The 22427-nt window shown below is 37.0% G+C and overlaps 2 protein-coding genes across 3 annotated transcripts in view; both read left to right on the forward strand.

Annotated features, from left to right (window-relative positions):
• LOC120529603 (transmembrane 7 superfamily member 3-like) overlaps window positions 1-4476 on the forward strand; it is a 42145-nt gene extending 37669 nt beyond the window's left edge. For both annotated transcript variants that reach the window (XM_039753537.1, XM_039753530.1), the window contains exon 12: window positions 3064-4476. In XM_039753537.1, coding sequence (XP_039609471.1) covers window positions 3064-3251 — 188 coding nt within the window. In that variant the 3' untranslated portion in view covers window positions 3252-4476. The remainder of the gene's footprint in view (window positions 1-3063) is intronic.
• A 9927-nt stretch (window positions 4477-14403) lies between these two features.
• LOC120529609 (vesicular glutamate transporter 2) overlaps window positions 14404-22427 on the forward strand; it is a 77562-nt gene continuing 69538 nt past the window's right edge. Inside the window, exons 1-3 of the mRNA XM_039753550.1 lie at window positions 14404-15885; window positions 18320-18575; window positions 19618-19736. Coding sequence (XP_039609484.1) covers window positions 15800-15885; window positions 18320-18575; window positions 19618-19736 — 461 coding nt within the window. The 5' untranslated portion in view covers window positions 14404-15799. The remainder of the gene's footprint in view (window positions 15886-18319; window positions 18576-19617; window positions 19737-22427) is intronic.

The raw sequence follows: 22427 nt of genomic DNA on the forward strand, positions 1-22427 counted from the left end.
CATGTAAAGTTTGCATGAGATACAGGTTGTCAGCATTTAGTTTGTATAAGATAAATGCATTCCAAATTCACTGTTCCACCGGATGCCAAAATATCTTTTTGCAGTATTTCTTTTGTTGTCTCAGTATAATGGGATAGAAAGTATTCTTGATCCACACGATCTACGCCACCCATCGTGCTATTGTAGTCAACCACAGTACAAGGTTTCATAACTTGCTTGTTGCCTTTTGCCTGTACAGTGACTGTAGCTGCATTTTGTACAGTGCTAAGAAGACAAACATCTTTCTTGTCCTTCCATTACAGCAAATCAATTTACCCTTTCACCAAGCTACTAGTGCATCTTGCTGTAATTTGGCTCTACCAAAGTCTTCAGGCAAGCCATGGTGGTTAGGATACACTGTTCCATATGCGTCCGTCTTTCTTTCTTCTTGCAGCAAGATGTGAAATAACTATGGCAAAGTATAAAAAATGTCCATGGTTACACAGTAACCTTGATCCAGCAGAGCATCTGTCAAGGTCCAGATTGTAAACGCTCCAAAATGTTACTACAATTGCCTGGTATATCTCCCAAATTTTCTTCATTTTGGGTGATGGATGGGTATTCTCATCCACACCTTTATTGTTGGTAAAGTGCAGGTATTTTAGAATTAGTGAAAACCTACACTCAGCAATAATTTCTCCAAAGAATAGCAGCACTGATTATCAGCACTTTACAGCCCGAGTGATTTTTCAGTTCTGTTGACACACAGGACTAATTCTTTTAGAACGGTTTTCGCAGCCCGAGTAACACTCAGGTCTAATTCTAAGGAGGCTATTTCACTTGTTCTGTGGAGTGTGCTCTTTTAATTGTATCCTAATACTTAGCAATTAATGATGGGCTGGGCAGACACTAGTGCAGACAGCACTGAATGTTAAAGGGTATCAGCTGCTATAGTGTTACATAACGTGTATGCATATTGGCAAATTATGCCTTAAATAGCCAGGACATTTACTCCTGTCATCTCACCTTCTCATCTGCTTTTCCTGGTGAGGGTTGTTGTGGCAGCAGGTCAGACCAGTTTCCCTGTGCCAAGCTATACGCTCCAGCTCTTCCTGAGGAATTCCCAGGCATTCCTAAGCCAGTTGACACATATAATCCCTCCAGTGTGCCCTGGATCTTCCTGCAGTGTTCCACTTAGTGGGACCATTCTTACGACATGTCCAGACCACACCAACTTCTTGAACCAGAGGAGCAGCGACTCTTCTGTGAGGCTGTCCAGAATCGCTGAGCTTCTCAACCTATCACACCAGAGCATTAAAACAGAAAACAAAAGGAATACATTCGTGCACATATAATACACACAAATTCTTTTGTCATTTAGTAAAAAGTTAGTATAACAGTTAATAATTTGTGGATTGATTAACAGAAGGAAAAAAAGTTTGCTTAATTTATTTAGGAGTTTGAGATGAAAAATGTACCTACAGGGTGCCCTGAAGACTGAACTTGAGGACCACTGCTGTACAAGACAATGTTTTAATAATAATAAATTTTTTATATAGCGCCTTTCCCATGCTCAAGGCACAATTTAACTTAAACCATCCAGAAAGTAAGGATGTTAGGTTTCTAGTACTATATCATGTGTCTTTCTGCATTCAGAATTTAAAATACTGAAAGCTGCAGTTTACATTCAAAAAAAAGCAATCCAAAAGAAGGCCTGTCAACAGCCTACCTTAGCACATAATATTAACATGCTTGTTTTAAAGAAAAAAAAATTAATAGACACATGGATATTCAAAAAATAATTTTTATCAATACTACTGGTGTTAGTTTAGTTGATCCATCAAAGTTAATGTTTCTCCTAGTTCAACTTCTTTGCCTCTATTATTGTAGGCCAATGCAATTTAATACAATTAATGCAGTGAATTGAGGCTGTTACTGTAAAATGAGTTCATCAAGAACACAAGGACACATCTGGAAACTTGTTAAGAGTAAATTGACAAACTTTAAGAAGTTTCTTCACATAGGAAACCATAAATATATGATATAATTTACCAAGTAGTGTTGTAGACAGTAAGACTTTAGGGACATTAAAAAATTGACTTTGTTATTTTGGAAGAATAAAGCAGATAGGACTGGTGAGCTTTGTTGGGCTGATTGTCCTGTTTTTGTTTAGATTATTCTAATTTTCTAAAAAAAAAAAACAAAAAAAAAACTTATTTACATTGTAATTTTTACATTCATCAACAAATAATACTGAATAAAGAATTTTATAAACGTTAAATGCCAAGACAGACTTAATTTCCTTTGAAATGTACAATATTTTGCAAGTGATTGCTAATTTGTAAAGAGTGATGATCTCTTCCATGGTCTTAATTCCAATTCCTACATTAAACAGACTCGAATTAACACCAAGTAATGCAAACACAACTGTTTCTCCATAAATATGATACAGTGTAGTCAGTGTCATTAAAGTCTGGTGATCCTGTGTGAATCAATTTCTGTATTGTATCACAGGGAATACCAATTTCTATCAATTGAAAATGTTCCCAAATAGATGGCAATACAGTATGTTAAAACAAACTTTTGTTTATTGTAATTTGATGCAGTACCCATCATTATGCAGCATTGTTGGCTCATTCATCTTTGTACTTGCACTGCACTTATTATCATTCACAGTTCATACAGATGTTTCTACCAATGTTAAACCATTTATTTATTTATTTATTTTTTGACAATATATTTTGTAAGGAGAATTTTAATGCACAATGCAGTGACAAAGTGAAAACAAATGGAAAAGGGTCAGAATATTATGATGTATGGAGATGCATAATAAATTGGTATTTTTTACATTGTCATTGTGAAGTAATTTTAATAAGTGACTGCAATGCATTTAATAGAAGCCTTCTTATATTTAAGGCAATTATACATAAATCTCTGCATAAATTGCTAAACACTTAACTTACTCCACTAACCCTCAGATATATCCTAATATTGCATGAGTCTGTAGTTGTGAAGGAAAAAACAAAAAATGATACTTTTTAAATCCAGTATAAATGTATTTACTTTTAAATTTTTGTCTTCCAGATTATGTATTAATCGGTGTTTGGATTGGGCTTGCCACAGGAGGTGTGTTGAGTCAGACCTACATCACTAGAAACCAACCCTATTTCCCAGGCTGCCCCTATGAATCCTGCAGAGAAAGAAGTGATACTACCAACGATGAAAGGGCTCCTTTACTTGGCTCCAGAGACAATACTGCAATGAATAGCTGAAGAGGCACTGTTAGATTCTTGTCAATATGTATATAAGTATTTATACAAAGTTTTATATGTTTCAATTACATCTCAGTTTTACGGACAGAAAGTTAAAACTGCTACTGATTAAAAGACCTGTCAGGATTATTGGATGTGCTTATAAGGGTCTGATAAACTACTAAAGGGTTCTTTCCCTCAAATGGTTATTGTCCTTGTAATAAGATTGATGATGTCAACATTATCACTATGTGCATAACTTCCAGGAGTGAAAGATATTGAGCACAATACACTATTTAAAACAATACCAAATACGTATGTCTTGTGCCTGTGCCAAAATAGCAGCCCACAACATTAATAGGGCTAGCATACCAGCAACATTATTCCAGCTGCTTGTATAACTTACAGAAATATTTCATCTTTACATTTAAAGCTTAATTAGCTGTATGACCTTTTAGATTTTTTTATAAGGTCTCTTCTAAAGTAGAGAATCTTGGTGATGATATGGAAAATGACTTGTGAGTGTTTTCCACATAGTGCTGCCTTCTAGTGGTCACAGCTCACAGTTACACTCCATATCTTCAAATGTTTTTTAATGCTCAGTCAGACAGGATTATCCTGAGCTTCTTGTCTCCGAATATGTTTAGGAGTCCAGTCCATCCATCTGGACCATCCTATCCACAATGTACTGTGAAAAGTGCCAGAACCCCTTCCACCTTGAAATATGAGAATGTACCACATAAGGCTGTGCTTGTAAGTGTCTATACCCAGTGGAAATAACAATCTCCTCCAATTTAACTAAATGCATAACTTGAGGGTTTCTATATGAACCCTGGTTACACTTGAAAAGCTACTCCTCCATAGTAATGTCACACACTTCAGGATAGATGTCTGGAATCTATTTTTTTTATTCCTGTGGTCCAAATTCATTCAGAGATGCAGGCTGTGGGTAAAGCAGTTGCTGGAAAACTTCTATTACCTGACTATGGTGTATGTATTTTGTTTTTCTTTCAATTAAATTATTTAATTCTGAGGCACTTTACTTAATCAGTGTATTCCAGCTGCAGGCTATACTCCAGGACGGTTTGCGATACAATATAATTGTTTCATTAGAGTATTTTGTTCACTTCATTTATTATTTTAAAGTAACCTCTAACAGTAAAGGGAATATTTGATAGAAGCATACATATTTCTAATTATTTGATACCTATAGTAAAATTTTGTAAGTAAATATTTTTCAATACAATGTGTCGTCTTTGCTTAAATGATTAAAAAAAAACTGTGTCTTTAAAAGAGAAAAAGTATGTAGTGGACATATCACATTATAAAAAGACAATCAAGCAGTAAAAATGTTGGGGAAGAAAAATAAAAAAAAAAAAACTAGTGGAGAGTATCCACACATTGAAGTGGCTGATGAGACAAACCTATATAAACAAGGACAACAATTGGGAAGTCTCCAGTGAAGTCTTTTTGTAGTTATATCTTCAAAAAATGGCAGTTTGTCTCTTGGATTGAAGACCTTGAGAGCAAACTACTAGCTTCATGTACTAAGAATGTGACATCCATCCATCCATTATCCAACCCGCTATATCCTAACACAGGGTCACGGGGGTCTGCTGGAGCCAATCCCAGCCAACACAGGGCACAAGGCAGGAACAAATCCCTGTGGAAGGGCACCAGCCCACTGCAGGGCATTCCTTTAATAATTCAGAATGTTATTTCCATCCAAGTTTTCCATTCTCCTTGGGTTTTCTACATTTTCTTTCCACAATCAATCTGTAACTATTGTGGCCGAGTATAGATGGGTGTGTCTGGTGATAGACTGCTGTCTTATCCAGTGTTGGTTCTTGCTTTTAGCTTCATACAGCTGAAATTTTGTTCGGCATGCCTTAAAAGTATGTTGAAAAAACAAAACAAAAACTAAGAAATTGTTTAAATGGATGAACCTGCATTAAGCCAGAAGCATTTCACCAAGAAAACCAACAGGGAGGTAGTGTGGTGTACGGCTCAAGACATTCAACTTGTGTGTGGTCTTTGATTAAATTCCTGCCTTGGACACGCTGTGTGACTGAGCAGTTTTCTTTACTTGTGCTCTGAATGTAAAGAAAATGTATGTGATCTTCTATCCCACCTTTAAATGGTAAGATTAGTTAAAGTTGAAAATGTTCTGTTTTTTCACTGATTGATAAGAAGATTTACCTCATTAGGTTCTATGCATGTTCCACACTTACAATAGCAGCTTTGTTTATATCTGGCCTTTTCTGAAAAAGTAGGAATTAGAAACAACAAAATATATGAGATCAGCAAACTTCCCACACTAACTTCTTCAGTAACCTACTGTATGGTGTGATTTATAAAGCTGTTGTTTATACAGTATGTTTAAAAAAAAATTGGAGTTCTGCAGCTCCAGCGTCCTGTTGTGTTTATCTTGCTGCTTTTGATCTCTCTGCTGAGGTGAGCAATTGTAAAAGCAAAAGATTATTGTTGACATTCAGATTGTTTACTTGTGTGCTGTGTTAGCATTTGATTAATTTACAAACTGTAGTCACATGGTTTAAAATTGGTATGCCCAGTTAATTTTAGTTTAAATATTTTCCCTTTGGTAATCTAAAGAGTTTCATCACATTATGTCATGGCATAATCATAGAAAAAGTTTACTTTTGAACAAAGGGATACATTTTGAAGAGTGGATGTCAAATTCTAATGAAGGTACAGATGCTATGTTACATGTTATATGTTTCTGAGTGATAAGGAGCAAAATCTAATCTGGGAACACTGGACATGTCTAGGGAACTTGCCAAGGGTAGGATAGCACTCTGCCACAGGACATACTCTTAGCAGACCTTTTTAAAGATTTGAACTAATGTTTATATCATTAACACAGAAAAGAGAACCAAAATATTCTGAGAAAGTGCAAACTTAATACATAGATGAATAACTGTATAAGGAAGTGCCAGTTGAACTTAGTTTGTGTTTAAACAGTGCAGGAAGCCTACAAATATATGAGGGGAGGCCGACCAAGGTCCATCCAAGTATTGTGAAGCAGCAGATCTTGCTGAGCTTCTCTCTAAGCTATTATTTAATTAAGTTATTATTTAATAACTAGAGATTAAGCCCGTTACAATAACGGGCTCTAGAACAGTAGTGCATAAACATTTGTATGAGCAGTCTATATTAAATTGCAAGGGACCTTGTATGTGGCTGTAATATGCGTCACTGTATTGTGTGCCTTTAATTTTCTCTCTCAGTAATACTGGTTTGTATTTTCATAAAATGCCTGTAATTTTGTCAGACAGTAATACAGTGGAACCGAAGTAATTTCCCCCATAGGATTGTATGTAAATACAATTAATCCGTTCCAGATTGTATGAACTGTATGTAAATATATATATTTTTTAAGATTTTAAGCACAAATATAGTTAATAATACCATTGAATGCACAGCATAATAGTAAACTAAATGTAAAAACATTGAATAACACTAAGAAAACCTTGAACAACAGAGAAAACTAACACTGCAAGAGTTTGCGCTATAGCCTTACGACCGGCTCGCTAAAAACACCTTTTTTAATGAGTTTTAAGCACAGGGAAAAAAATGAACATTTGAAAAATCCGTAATCTAATAAACAATCAAGAAAAGTAACATTGCAACAATGCATGCGTGTGCCTGTGTGTGTGTCTGACTCTGTCCCGTGCCTGTGTGCATGCGTGTGTGTGTGTGCGAGCTTGTCTATCTCTGTTCCGGGCGTGTGTGCGCGTGCATGTCTGTCCCCCATGCGGGCCTGTCTCTACGTGTGTGTGTGAGAGTGTCTCTCTCTCGCGTGCGTGCGTGACTGTCTGTCTCTCGTGCGTGTTTGTGTGCGTGCGTGTCTGTCTCTCGGGTGGGCCTGCGTGTCTGTCTGTCTGTCTCTCGTGCGCACGCACCTGTGTGTGCAGAGAGAGAGACACACACAGGTGCATGCGCACGAGAGACAGACGCGCAGGCCCGCCCGAAGGAATGCACAGGAAGAGACTGAACACGTGCTGTGTGGCCCCGCGCATGCGCACTTCACCAGAAGACACACTCACACGAAAACCTGGACGCACACAGGGGTTTTATTAAAGAGGATAATAAAAGTACAACCCCATTTCCATTCCATTTTCGTTGTGACGATTTGTAAAATGTAAATAAAAACAAAATTAGCTTTTTTTTTTTTTTTGGAAAAACAATGAAAAAAAATCTTATTTTCATATTTGCTGTGTTGTCTTTATACTGTTTTCAATTAGAGTTAGGGTTTAAGTGATTTGCAGATCATCACATTCTGTTTTTATTTATATTTTACACAGGGTCCCAGCTTTTTTCAAATCTGTAAGTTTACGTATTTTGGGTGAATGTTAAAAAAATTGACTGTAATCTTAGGTTTTACAGAAATCTTAAGGGATTTTTGAGTAATTAATATGATTACTATCTAAATCCACCATGTACACCAGAGTACAATGTTATGCAGGAAAGTTTAGATCTGCAGATCAAATCAAGAGAGGATGTTCAGGGATCCTTCCAGAAAAATATTGCTGTGTAGGCTTCCAGTGCATTATGTTCTAGTGTATCACGTCATTTTGTGTTTTCAGTACAGTAATCCCTCCTCGATCGCGGGGGTTGCGTTCCAGAACCCCCCGCGATAGGTGAAAATCCGTGAAGTAGAGACCATATGTTTGTATGATTATTTTTATATATTTTAAGCCCTTAGAAACTCTCCCACACTGTTTATAAATATTCTCCGCACAGTTATACAGTAAACCCTCGTTTATAGTGGTTGATCCGCTCCAGCCAGATAAATGAATTTCCAAGAAGTAGGATTCTTTATTTATAAATCTAATATTTTCGCAGTTAGAGCATTGAAAACCTGTTTACGACCTTCTAAATACGTTTTTTAACATTATTAGAGCCCTCTAGATATGAAATAACACCCTTTAGTCAAAGGTTTAAACTGTACTCCATGACAAGACAGAGATGACAGTTCTTTCTCACAATTAAAAGAATGCAAACATATCTTCCTCTTCAAGGTGCGCCGTCAGGAGCGGAGAATGTCAGAGAGAGAGTAAAATCAATAGGGCTGTTGCGCTTTTAAGTATGCAAGCACCGCGATAAAGTGACACGATGAAGGGATCAATGTGAAGGTAGCCTTTCAGCATTTTTTTACAGGCGGGTCCGTATCTTCTAAGCAACCAGCCACTGTGCAAACAGCCCCTCTGCTCACACCCCCTCCGTCAGAAGCAGAGAATGGGGCCAATCATACGCCTCCCTGATGGTATTGCATGATGGATAAGTATCTGCCTGTATTTCTCAGGGAGAGTGAGAGAGACAGAGAAAAGCAAACAATGAAAAATCAATATGGGCTGTTAGAGCTTTTAAGTGTGTGAAGCAGCCGCGGGAAGCATATTGTATATCATTGAGGAGTTTTATTTAATACGTAATACATGCTCTGATTGGGTAGCTTCTCAGCCATCCGCCAATAGCGTCCCTTGTATGAAATCAACTGGGCAAACAAACTGAGGAAGCATGTACCATAAATTAAAAGACGCATTGTCTGCAGAGATCCGCAAACCAGCGAAAAATCTGTGATATATATTTAGATATGCTTACATTTAAAATCCGCGATGAAGAGAAGCCGCGAAAGTCAAAGCGTGATATAGCGAGGGATCACTGTATATGCAAAACTATGTCATAATTTGTTTAAAATGATGCTTCCTTTACTTGGAAATTAATTCAAAGTATTCCACATACCACCCTCTTGCTATGTTTCTGCAAGGTTTTGTACTTTCTGAAAAATACCCGCATTAATCTTTCTAGAAAATTAAAGTCATTAAGTAGTTATCTCGAGTAAAATAGTACAGTCTTTTACTGACTTTTTCAAATTAAAATTAAAAGTTTTGGGAATTAAGAATTCTGGATCAGAGAAAATTAACAGCCCTCAGCCTTGGCAGGTTATGTACCTTCTTTGGCTCACACAGAGTCAATGGTAGAATTAAACCAGCAGCCTTGTGGCTTAAATAGGCCGCCTACTGCTACAGCAGCCCTTAGCCATAAGTATGATTGAGTGCAGCATCAGGATCCGTGCTTTAACATCCCAGCTCACGCACTGTGCCCCCAGTCTCCTTTGATTTTTTTCCAGGCAGTCCAGTTTTACTCCCATATCCTACAAACATTTAGTTTGTGTTTTGAGGGTTTGCGGCAATGGATAGGAGCTTCATTCAAGTTTAGTTATTGTCATTTATCTGATGCTACTGGGATAGGCATCAGCTCCCCATTACCCCAAACTGGGTAAGAAAAAGGATCGAAAAAGGGTCTAGTCATTAGACTGAAATGTAAATAGTAAATTATTTGCTCATATTAATTTTAACTGTATTTTTCTCATAGAAAATGTGAAATGAAAAAGATGACATCAACATGTTGCTTGGTGTGTTCCATCAAATTGCCTATTTTAAGTTTAAATTGATCTTTTTGTTAACAACTGTAACTCGTAGATGTTTAAGCCATTTAGAGACAATCAATGAAGAACAATCTAATTTAGTTTGTAATGTAAAAGTGAATTGACTGGAAAAAGTACACTCTTATAAAAGTTAATAATTGTAAACCTGGAGAACCAGTTAGAATGAATACATGTGACAGTAATAAGTATGGATCCATGATATAGGGCACTCCATCATCAACTGTGAGAGACAGAGTTTGTAGAAGTCAACTTGATCTCTTTCCAGAGATGGATACCTAGGTGTTCAATAGCAATTGCAGTTAAACATTGAAGAAATTGGAGAGCCCTGTTTGGTACTGCATTATAGAGTTAAAACAGTCAGAAACCATGTTGTATATAATATATAGACAAGCGTGTAGTGCTTGATCCAAGCATATATATTGGGTCAAACCATGATTTCCATCTACTATAATAAAAGGATGAGCATCTGCATGTCTGTCGTGTGCCCATCCAGTTGCTGTATGTCTGTCGTTCCAAAAGATGGCATGTCACAAACATTAACACTGCTTTTACAAATCCCAAATAACAGAATACATTTACTGTGATGCCATGATATTGCAGGGAGCTGATTCTCTTTAAGATAAAGCTTTTGCCAGGCTTCTAACGTTGTTTAGTAGTGAGATTGGTCTACGTTATGTACACTCAAAAAGAACCTGATTCTTCTTTCGACAGCGATGCCTGATGATTGTATTTTTCATTTGTTATCATTTTCAGATTCCATAAACATCATTATCAGAGCCAATTTAACAAACACCTTTATTATAATTTCACTGCACATCCTTATGGACTGGATGGACACTTTTCTTCCCCCGTAGAGAAGCATCTTGGATCTGGGAGAGGCTCAGGGTTTTGTCCAGCTCTCAATAAAGATCATTATCAAGTTCCACGATTTGTGGACCATTAAAGTGGCCTCATGTCTTTTACATTTCTACATGTGTAAAAATATTTACAGTATACTTTAACTATATCGGTTACTTTGGTGTTCACAAATTTTAATTCTATTTACATTATTTAATCTCCACAATGAAATTCCATGTCCCCATTACATATATTTGTTGAGCTAAAATCTTTTTAGCTGTTTCCTCCATGCTCATACTAAGAATGACATAGTGGTTTCTCTTGTGGTTAAACAATTACATTTTGTTTGTAATGACAACCTCTTTTTGTAGAGTATATCATTAGGAGATCTTCCATATTCTTCATCAGTCTTAGACATCTTAGTAATTAGTTCTGATGCCCTTCTACTTTGATTCTTTTTTTATGTAAAACATGGTAACTGATGTGTCCCCTTTAATACAGTTTAAGTATTTCTCCCTGTCTGGCTTTAGGAAAGGTCTGAATGAAAATATCAATTTGGGTAGAAATGAAGTTAGTAAAAACTTTGTGTTAGTCGCCAATAGTATGTTTTATTAGTAGAGCTTAATGACTTGCATTTGTAATAAGTCAGAGATGTCAATAGCATCATATTTGATTAGAGAGAGTGCAGTAAGTGATCAATAAAATTTAGTTAGTTTGTGTGTAACTGTGCATATTCTTTTTATTACGTGTGGAGAATCTTCCTTAGATCTAAGGGGTTTGCGATCTTTGATAAAATGTGAAGTTTTTAGATATTGCATTTGCAACCGTTGATCTAGATTGAAATACACAATTAAAATTTCCTGCAAAAAACTTATGAAAGCTCAAATTGGGAATTAACAGAAGATCCTTAACCATGAATTTGGTGCCTGTATTATAGTTCATTTTGGTCTTGTATAGTATCCCTAAAACCATACTTTAACACCCTTCAGCATCTCTTTTTGTCTCAGTAACTTGTGAATCAAAGTTCCTACCCTTGTGGTCTTGTAGCCGTGTTTCAGTGAAACACGAGGCCAATGCAATCTCATTCCAGCTCAGAGTTATGTTTACGGTATTATTCAACTGTCTCTCCTGTGAGATCTTTAGTATTCCAGCCTATAACATTTTATGACGAAAAGGTCCTATTTTTTTAAAAAAAACTTCCATCAGAAAGCCCTGCCATCAGTAATACATCCTGTAAGGTCTCCGACTACAAGTCTAGGTGTACTGTAGAATGAAATGAATGTGTCTGTCTCTCTCATTCCATTCTTTTCCAGCAACCAAATCCACCACCAACCCCTCCTTGCTTCCCCACACGTAATCAAACATTAAAACATTTCAAAGTCCACAAAGCATGACATGCCCAAAACACAACTCCTGGCTAATGACTATTGAAATATCAGTACTTACTAATTATAATAGGTAATCAAAGTAAGACAGGTAAAGGACACAAATAAATGATAAGAAAACAGAACTAAATAGTAGCTTACTAAATGGAGTTAAATTTGATCATAAACATTGAAAATCTGTCTCCCCAGGTCTTTAAGAGTTTACTTTTAAATGTTGACTGTAGGATCACTCACAAAATCTCTGCACTTTATCTCTTAATCTACACTGGATTTAGAAAGTATTTAGACGCCTTCACTTTTTCACATTTTGCTATGCTGTGCTAAAACTGTTTAAGTTCTTTTTTTTTCTCTCACCAAACTCTCAACGCTGCAGAATGACAAAGTGAAAACATGACTTTAGAAACTTTGTCAAATTTGTTAAAAAATGAAAAACTCAACTATCCTACTGCCACGACTATTACTCAGTACTTGCTTGAAGCACCTTTGATTAAAGTGATTAAAGTTTTCTTGGGTGTTACGCAACAAGCTTCACACACTTGAATTTGGGGGATTTCCTGCCATTCTTCTCTGCAGATCTTCTCAACCTCTGTTGGTGAACAGCTAATTTCCTCTCTCCAGAAATGTTCGATTGGGTTAAAAATCCAGGCTCTTGACTTTGCAACTCCAAGAAATTCCCAGAGTTGTTTGTAAGCCACTCCTGTGTTGTGTTTGCATTGTATTTAGGGTCATTGTTCTGTTGAAAGATGAGCCTTCAGCCCAGTCTGAAGTTCAGAGAATTTTCAAGTAGGCTATCATTAAGGACATCACTATCCTCGGCTCCATTCAGTTTCCTGTCAGCCCTGAGGAGTTTCCCATTCCTAAAAGCCACAGCATGATGCTGCCACCACCATGCTTCACCATTGGAATAGTATTGCACAGGTGAGGAGCAGTGCCTGATTTTCTCCGGACACAACGCCCATTGGTTTTATCAGACAAAAGCATTGTCTGTCACAGTCTGAGAATCCTTACAATGCCTTTTTGCAAACTCTCAGGCTTCTACCTGTCCACACTATCATAAGGTCAAGATTAGTGGAGTGTTGCAGTGGTAGCTGCCCTATTGGAAGTCTCTCCCATTTCTACACAGCTTCTCTAGAGTTCAGAGAGTGATTAATCGCTTCTTGGTCACCTGTCTTATCATGGCCCTTCTCCCACAATTGCTCAGTTTGCCCGGATGGCTAGCTACAGAGTCACCGTTGTTCCGAAATTCTTCCATATAAAGAATTAAGAAGTTAGCAATGCTCTGTGGAACCTTCAATGGTACAGCATTCTCCAGAGGTATCCTGTCTCTAATCTCTTCAGGCAATTCCTTCAACCTCGTCGATTGGTTTTTGCTCAAATATTTGTACACATCAGCTCTGGGATCTTTTTCTAAATACCAGTGTGTGCCTTTCCTTATCATGGCCAATGAATTGAATTTGACCACAAGTGGACTCCAAACAAGGTGTAGAATCATCTCAAAGGTTATCAGTAGAATGGTGTGTATCTGAGCCAGGTTTCAAGTATAGCAAAGGGACTTGTGTCATCATTCGTAAACCAAAATAAAAAAATCAATCATTTCTAAAATCCTGTTTTCACTTTCTAATTCTATGCTATTGATTGTTGTATGGGGAAAAATTACTTTGAATGGTTTTGGCGCAAGAATGCAGCATAAAATGTGAAGAAAGAAGGGTCTGATTCATTTTATAGAGTTCTAATTTGTTTCTGTGGTTTCCCAATACAATACTATGTTTATTTTTTTAAATGTATGACTATAAAAATACTTTTCAACTTTTATTAATTAATTATAGTAAATTATATTAATAGGAGTTCAATTACTTTTTAAACGTTTACTTAGTGTAGAAGTTTGTTTTTATGTTATCATACTGGCCGTTTGCACAGCGTGCACTTTTAAGGTATTGCCACTAGTCGGTGCTATAATCACAGCACTATTGGCTAAAGACAGAATTATACAGCAGCAAATCATGACGTGAACTGCACCTGTCGCTTCCCCATAAACAATCGGATTAATTGTGAAACCCTGCAGCATAAAGTAATAAAAAAACAGAAATTAAGCCATGTATTGACGATGCTTAATAGTTAGCAGTTGTATTGCTACTACTTACATCAACGCTAATTGTTTAACTATTATCATTTCCTTAACGTCTTATGAAGTGCCAAAGGATTACAATTATAAAAAGTAAACAAATAATATACATCGTAAAAATGTATTTCTTTCACGTATAGGATGTAATATTGAGGAGAGCGTCTTTTGTTACCCTTAACTTAGCATATAATTAAAAATAAAACTGAGCAGTAGCAGCGGGGTTAACGGGTTTGTGCGCTCCCTGGCAAGTTGTGTGCCAGGGTTGGCTATTGGCTGACTGATTAGTAAAATAAAAGCTAAACTTCTCCGTATCTGCCAGCCCCACCCTCGCTTTGCATCTGTTGCGGAGTCTCTGCTGGATCTCTGGGGCGACATGACCCAGCCTTCATTCGGTTTCCATAGCGTCCGCACTCCGGGGACCCGCCGCTTTAATCTTTGCTGACGACACAGTAAAGTTGGCTGAATCGCACGTATTTGGTAGAATCGGCGGCATGAGACGCGATTGCTGACAAGTCACCTGAAAATATCGATTTGCTGTGAGGAACTGGGCCAGCTGCACCCAAAAGAAGGGCTTCGAGGACTACAAGTTGCGAATATACTGGAGAAAGAGCAAAAAAGTGGGCGAGAACTTGTATGCAAAAGGAGAAAAAAAAAACACTTGAAAAAATAGGCTTGGAAAGAAGGATGGTGGCAAACGGTGCTGTTAGAAATGCACGCTATTGCGCCCAACACTATTAAAACAACGATAGGGTTGAAATAATTAGAGTATCTGTCGATATCGCTGGAATCTGAGCCGTTGACTGCTCCAGAAAAGCATCATTAAACCGGAGCAATCAGAGCACTTGTCAATACCACATGTTTTGCAGTGTCCATGCTGCTGTAGGGGTTCTCGCGTTGGAGTAACCGTCAGGTCTGTCAATACTGCAAGCTTTGCACAACCTGTGGTGCTGAAAACCTGACCAAGCTGGTGTGTTTGGTGTCTTGTACTATCCAAGGTGCTGCATTACCGTTCCTAAAGAACTGAATGTAGGTCGTGTGGGGAAATACTGGGAACGCAGGAGTGACTCATTCAATGCAATGTGAATTGCAGTGCCCAAGGTGCAGAAGCGCTGCGTGAAATAATTTGCACAAGCTTCCGAAATTCTGGTGAAAGCACATTGGAGTACAAGGTCCGTAGTCTGTGGATTGCTGTCCAAGGTGCTGAAACGCTTGACGACACTGTAGTCATCTGAAAATTTCTTGTGTATGACACTGCTCAGGGTCCAGAATTCTGAAAGGGAAACTAAACTATTGGAAATTCCGTTTTCACACCTGCCCTTTTTCGCCGGAGGTGTTATGTTGACCTTCTAAGTAGTCGTCGTGTCCTCCACGAGACTGGAAATAAAGCAAGGATTCCGTTAAAGTCGGTTTTGAGTCTTGCTCATATTTTTATGCAACAAAACATATTAGTGATTATTATTTCCCCCCTTTCGTCGCACCCCAGCGCGATGGCACTATCTGCCTCTGCGAAGAGTCAATCGAGAGAACAGCCAAAGACTTTTTAATTCGACTCTGTGAGCGGCGTGTCAGGAGATCCCAATCGTCGCATGCACGCGTGCTGCTAGAGCTCGTCTTTTGGATCGACAAAAATAGACGATTCGGGTCATTTTAAAGCTGCAGTAAAAGTTGTATGGTTCTCGCTATGTGCAATTCCACTTTAACATAATATGATCCTCTAATTAACGTAAAAAAAGAATCAGCAGCAGAATCTACTGGTATGGAGTCCGTGAAGGAACGAATTTTCGTCCATGGCAAGGAGGGTCTGAAGAATTTTGCAGGAAAATCACTGGGGCAGCTTTACAGGTAAGAACAGAAGCTTAAGACAATATTTTAGGCATGTAAAGTATAAAATAAATAAATGTACCGCTAAAGGGCTTTGCTGATTTCCGAATAATGTCATTGTACACATTCCAAGGATTCCTAGCATTTCGGGATAGAGGGATGTCTGACTCCATGTTGTATCCCCGTGCCTTAATGTTGATAAAACAGCAGAAAGTGCATATAATTGTTGTATACGGCAACATTTTTCAATGTTGTCTTTTTAAATTCAATTGGCCTTGTGAAATGGAATATTAATAAAGGATCTGAGATACGATATGTGTTACTATTGCCTCTATATATACAAGGGAAATTGCCAAAAAGATTAAGCATCAAATCTTGTATTTTGATATTAAACACTTGTGAGAAATAAAAAAGGAGATCACAATATCTCTTCGATCAATCAATTCCCATGTGAAATCTCTTCTATTTGAAACGAGTCATCATAGGTATGAATAATTAATAGTATTGTGGTTTCTGTCTTAGAGCCTAGGAATTTCTTTTAAATTATTAATCTTTTCAGCAACACACGGATCGATTTTGTGAATTTTACATTGATAAAATGTAATATTGCGAAGCTGCAATCATTGTCGATGTTTCGTGACTTGCTTTAAAACAGTGTGGAAACAAATTGCATAATCAGGTTGTTGAAATATTTTACCCTCCCTAATTTACATTTAGAAAAAAAAAATCTTGGCAAAAATGAGGCATTTTTCAAAGCCAACTTTGGATGATTCCTTTAATCGTACACGTCGCAGCCTGAACAACTGACAGACAGACAGATGTCCGACACACATTTTCACACTGGAGACGGAATTCTAAGTTGCTTACACCTGCTTTCATTTCATTTACATCGATGTGTTTTCCTCTTATAATAATTCAAATCTCAAATAAACATTGTACATTGTAAAAAAAAAACCTGCAATAATATGGGTCATATTAATATTTTAAGTATACCTGTATATATGTGTGTGTGGATAAGAAACACAAAAATATTAATTTGTCATTTCCGACATATATATATATATATATATATATATATATATATATATATATATATATATATATATATATATATATATATATATATATATATATATATATATATGTATGTATGTATGTATGTATATATATATATATATATATATATATATATATATATATATATATATATATATAACGGAAATGACAAATTAATATTTTAGTGTTTCTTATCCTTCGAACTAATGGTTTCATAAAGCTACCAATTTTAGTGTTATTTTAAATGATAGATTTTAATGCCATGTCTCACTCATTCGATGTGACAATAAATCGAACATACTATACTGTCGAGTGTTACACAAATACGCTTAAAAATCTCTTTTTTAGTAAAAGATATAATTTCATTAAAATACAGTACTGAACAAACCAAATTAGATTTTTTTTCCCAGGAATCCCTTTTAGACCACCATTTTCTTATCTCTTTTTTGCCAGTTAATTATATTATATTATACACTGAAATGAATATTCAAAGCATTTTGGCAATGAGTAGGAATTTAGCAAAATTCTGAAATTCCACTATTTTATAAAAAGAAAAAAGAAAACGATTTTCAGAAGCTGTTATATGTTATTTGAAAGTAATAACAAAAAATTAGAAGCACTGTTTAAACAGAGCAAATTAAATCTTTTAAATGTTGTCAAACGTACTGGGTTATTAAAAGTTCTTTACCTGATATTTTTAAATAACTATTTCGGTAGGGAAGATAATATGTAAAATTGAGTTGGTTGACTAGGTAAATTAAACAATTTTTGCTCATGTCTTTTAAAACGGTGTATTTTATAGAGTACTTGTGTCTGTTTTAATAATTGATAGATAGATAGATAGATAGATAGATAGATAGATAGATAGATAGATAGATAGATAGATACTAATTGTTAAGTATTTTCCTGTTCATTAAATAGTATAAACACGTAGCACAGTTGCTTAATTTGTCACATGACCTCCAGACTGAAAGTCGACCATAAGAGTGGTTTAAGAAAATGATTAGGTTAAGTCATGAATTAAAAGATGCTCCAAATACGTTAAATCAATCGATGTTTCAATGTAATTTCTAGTAAGCAGCAGCCCGTTGCATTCCTGTCTGAAAATTCTGGAATCCATCACAGAAATAAGCCTCCGTATGCTTTACCGTCTGAGCGTACAAACGGAAAAGGCGGGAGGACAGGCTTTCAGTTCGCCCACGCGTGTTTGTGTTTGTGTCTAACGAGTGGCGGAGCGGTTACGTCTGTCAGTGTACGGCACCAGCAGGCCTGTGAAGAAAACACGACCACTACCTTGCAATGCTGCTGCTCAAAGACAAAAAGAAGATGGACATGTTTTCCGTAAAGTGTCATTATTTCTACTTGTTTCAGTCATTAAACATAGTCGTTTCTTTCACAGGGTTTTGGAAAAGAGACAAAAAACTGGGGAAGTCATCGAACTGACGGAGGATGGGAGACCCGTGGATACCCCTCAGAAGAAGGCGCCCCTCTGCGACTGCACCTGCTTCGGTTTACCCCGCCGTTACATCATCGCCCTCATGAGCGGGATCGGCTTCTGCATCTCGTTCGGAATCCGATGCAACTTGGGAGTGGCCATAGTAGACATGGTCAACAACAGCACCATCCACCGAGCTGGGAAGATCATTGTAAAAGAGGTGTGAATCCAATTTATATGACCTCCGAAAACATGAAAATGAAGTCAACTGAATGCAATGTTACCAAATTTCAAATCACCTTGTCCCTGTTAGGATACACGCTTACCGCATGTTAATGAAACGAAAGAATGCACGTATTATTATGTTAACTGGAGATAAATTGATCGTGAATACTTTTACTGTTATTTTGTATATAAAGGGAGGGAAATCCTTATATTCTAGCATTTATTAGAAATGTATTCTTTCCAGTGCAATGCCTCACACCAGATAAATATGTGATTTTTTTTCCCTTTGTGACATAATACCGACAAAGAAAATACCCCACGGGTTGATAATGAATTTAGTTAAATAAACAAGAATCTATTAACATATTTGTCCCAAAGAAAAGTTTAATTTTAACTTTGTCAATTGCTCACAGTTACTTAGTAAATATATACTAATAACATAGATGGGTAAAAAAAAAAAAAAAAAAACTTTTTCTTATCTTTTGACAAACAAAACTCCGTGTTTCTGTTGCCGGGTATTTCTGTTTAAAACCTCTTTCAGTGCCGATTACGACGGGATGCACGGAAGTCTCCGGTATCCTGCTGTCTAGTTGGCCCCGCCCCCTCCCCGGTCTCAAGGATACCCACTTGAGCTCAGTCGAGCAGCTGACCCGGGACAGCCTGACCTGCCTGCCTTTTTCATTACGCTTGCCAATCAGGGTCGTGGTGCTCCCCGGCACAGCACAATGTTTATTTAATTGTTTATCCCTTTCATCTTAGCCATCACCTCCTGTACACGTATTATTTATCCTGAGCTCCGCAGATGTGCACATTGTACTCCCGGTGAATCTTTTTGTCCAACAGCAGCAGTTCACGCTTACTGGTCACACTGTATTGCACGGTGTTAGAAACGTGTGCCCTAATGGAGATTTTACTTGTCCTTTTCAGACCTTCAAAACATTTAATCATGGCAACCATTTTATTAAAACATGCATTAAAAAGCATACATGGAAAGTCGGTGGCAAAAATAATTGAACAATTTTTCTTTTTAATTTCAGAAAGCAAAATTTAATTGGGACCCGGAGACTGTAGGAATGATTCATGGTTCTTTTTTCTGGGGTTATATTATCACTCAGATCCCAGGAGGATATATATCATCGCGACTGGCAGCAAACAGGTAATGGGCCTGGACTTCTTGTTCTTGGTTTAATTAAATAAATATAGCGAGACTCGTTGTGCTGTGCTGACTGTATTTCTTCAAGGGGGTCTTCTTGTCGGTGCTACCCGGAAACTTCAGAAATCTCCCTTGTCCCTTTTAATAATGAATTTACTGCAGCGCCAGGACTGTGTGCTCTTAATGTTGTGGTAGTAGCATTAAACTGTGGTAATTTTAATGATTCTATCTATCTATCTATCTATCTATCTATCTATCTATCTATCTATCTATCTATCTATCTATCTAGCTGTCTGTCAGTCTGTCTCTAGAGACAGAGTAGCAACTGTAATGTGCAGTACGGTAAAATATGTAACAATTATTGCAGTTTCTCTTATACGCAATTCGAACAAAGATTAGCTTCGAGGAATTATTTGATAAATAGAAAAAAGTAAATGTATATTTTTAAATGGAATGTTAAATTGCATACTATATATATGTTTGTTAGTCGCAAACTGGCACAACCTTCTCAGACCCACTTAATACATTTAAGGGTCGCGGGGAGCCGCAGCCCACTCTGGCAGCACCGCCATTATCAAAACCTACCCCACAAACCTCACCACATCCACCGAAATTCGCGTTCACACATTCGGGCCAATTTGGAGCCGTCTTTGGAGATATGGAAGGAAAAAAAAAACAGATCCACTTCATAGATTCGTGTTTGTTTGACTGGCCAATGTAAATGTCCTGCTGCATCTCGCAGATTGGTGTTTGCGCGAATGACTGAGCCCTCTGATCCCCCGCTCTGCCTGCATTTCTCCTTATCCTGCCCAGTAATCATCACTAAAAACGACGGTTCTACAAATGACTTCGGTAGAAATCAGAGACAGTAATCCACAATATTTTAAACATTTACAGCTAATACGTATAAATATTGAACAGCCAATAGCTGCCGCTTTGTTAGTAATAAATACATCACCATGTCCCTGTATATTGTTTTAATGTACAGTAGTTATGTACCGTTTAGAATATGATATACATTGGAAACGTAATATCCCTTTAAAGTGTAATTACAATTAAGTATGTACTTGCATCCAGTAACTGTTATTTTATAATTTTTGCTTTTATTGTTATTACAGCAGTGCTTACATTTTACTGGAACAATTATGTCAAGCTGCATCTCTTCACTAAATAGTACTTTTAAATCTATTAATATATCTTAATGGATATGTTTATTTACGAGAGAAAATGTAGACGGAAAGTGTTAGCAACACTAAATAATGTAACAAAAGTAACTGCATGTTTTTATTTTAGGTTAACGGTAACGAATTTAGTGTACAGCAGGCTATCGCCCCACAAGACAAAAACAAAATGTTCTTCAAAAATGCGGCACCTTTGTCTAAACTTTTTTTTTTTTTTTAAATCTTTGTTAGAATGTGAATAAGGAATTGATTTGTTTTCACGGATAGTTACTTCGTTTCGCAACAGAAAAACTGAGTGAATATTAATTCGTTTAGAAATCACCGTGTTCAAACTCTTCCTCTAAAATACCGTTTATGTTTCATGTTATTAAAGCTGAGGATAACTTCGATAAATAAAATGCACCTGATATATTTTAAGCCATTTTTACAGAAAATGAATTTGAAAAAAAAAAAGGATATCGACAGCGTCTTTAGCAGAGTTAAGTAAAGTATTTGTAAAATTGTGTTTAAATGGCAATTTATTGGCATTGGTGTCAAAGTTAAATAAGTGAAACGATTTTGCTTGACAGAATAAAAATAAAGGAAGGTAAATGACAATCTTCGATGCTATCAGGTACTGAATATCAAGGCTACATCAAGTGCACATTTTACTCCTCCAAATATTACAGAAGACGCATGGTTCTAAATGATTATAAATAAAAATCAATGATATTTTTGCAGGATGTGTCCGCAGCTCTTAGCCAAAGTTATTCCTCTGTAGGCTACCAATATGAACGGCCTGAGTCGAGAATTCTGAAGCTTTATATTAGGAGTCGACGGCCTCGGCCTTTTGCTCGCTGTCAACGGCTACTGCAATGGATGTTCTAATAATACCGACAGAAACATGACATAACCTGCCGGACTCGGCGGCGTGTCAGTACTCGGAGCGCCGCCCCCTGATTGTTAATTATAGCCCAGAGTGCTCATGCAGAGCAGACAGCACGCCGCTGGGTCCTAGCGACACCGACGATGGCGGAGCGGTGCAATACGTTACATATATGGAGAGGAGTTGAATTTATTTATTTATTAATCTCTCATCCTTATTGGACACGACTGATTCAAACTTAAACCCACAGTGGAAGGTATTCGCTGTTGCATAATGGAAAAGAACCAGAACAGCACACGCCAGCGTTACAAGTGGCCCTGAAATGTTCTGCTGTTCAGATTGCCGGAATGTAAATTGTCACTGAAATTGCATGGACGTTTGGAATAAAATACATTAGAAAAACTGACTGAACGCAAAGTTTGACTAATGTAAGGGTTAGTATAAAAGACCTGACTTACTAAAACAATATGCACGATTTCCTTATTCGTCTTCCTTGGGCTCCACTGTATGTCTCTTGTACTCTGCTCACCTGCTTTGCTTGACACGTCGCAGTTTTCCTAATCTCGTGATAACGCAGCCTGTTTATGTCACCGTCAAGGGCGCTTAATTTATTTCACTTTATATGGGCCTACATGTTTGGTGTAAAAT

Source organism: Polypterus senegalus, chromosome 1 (genome assembly GCF_016835505.1).
Source record: "Polypterus senegalus isolate Bchr_013 chromosome 1, ASM1683550v1, whole genome shotgun sequence".
NCBI classification, from domain to species: Eukaryota; Metazoa; Chordata; class Cladistia; order Polypteriformes; family Polypteridae; genus Polypterus; species Polypterus senegalus.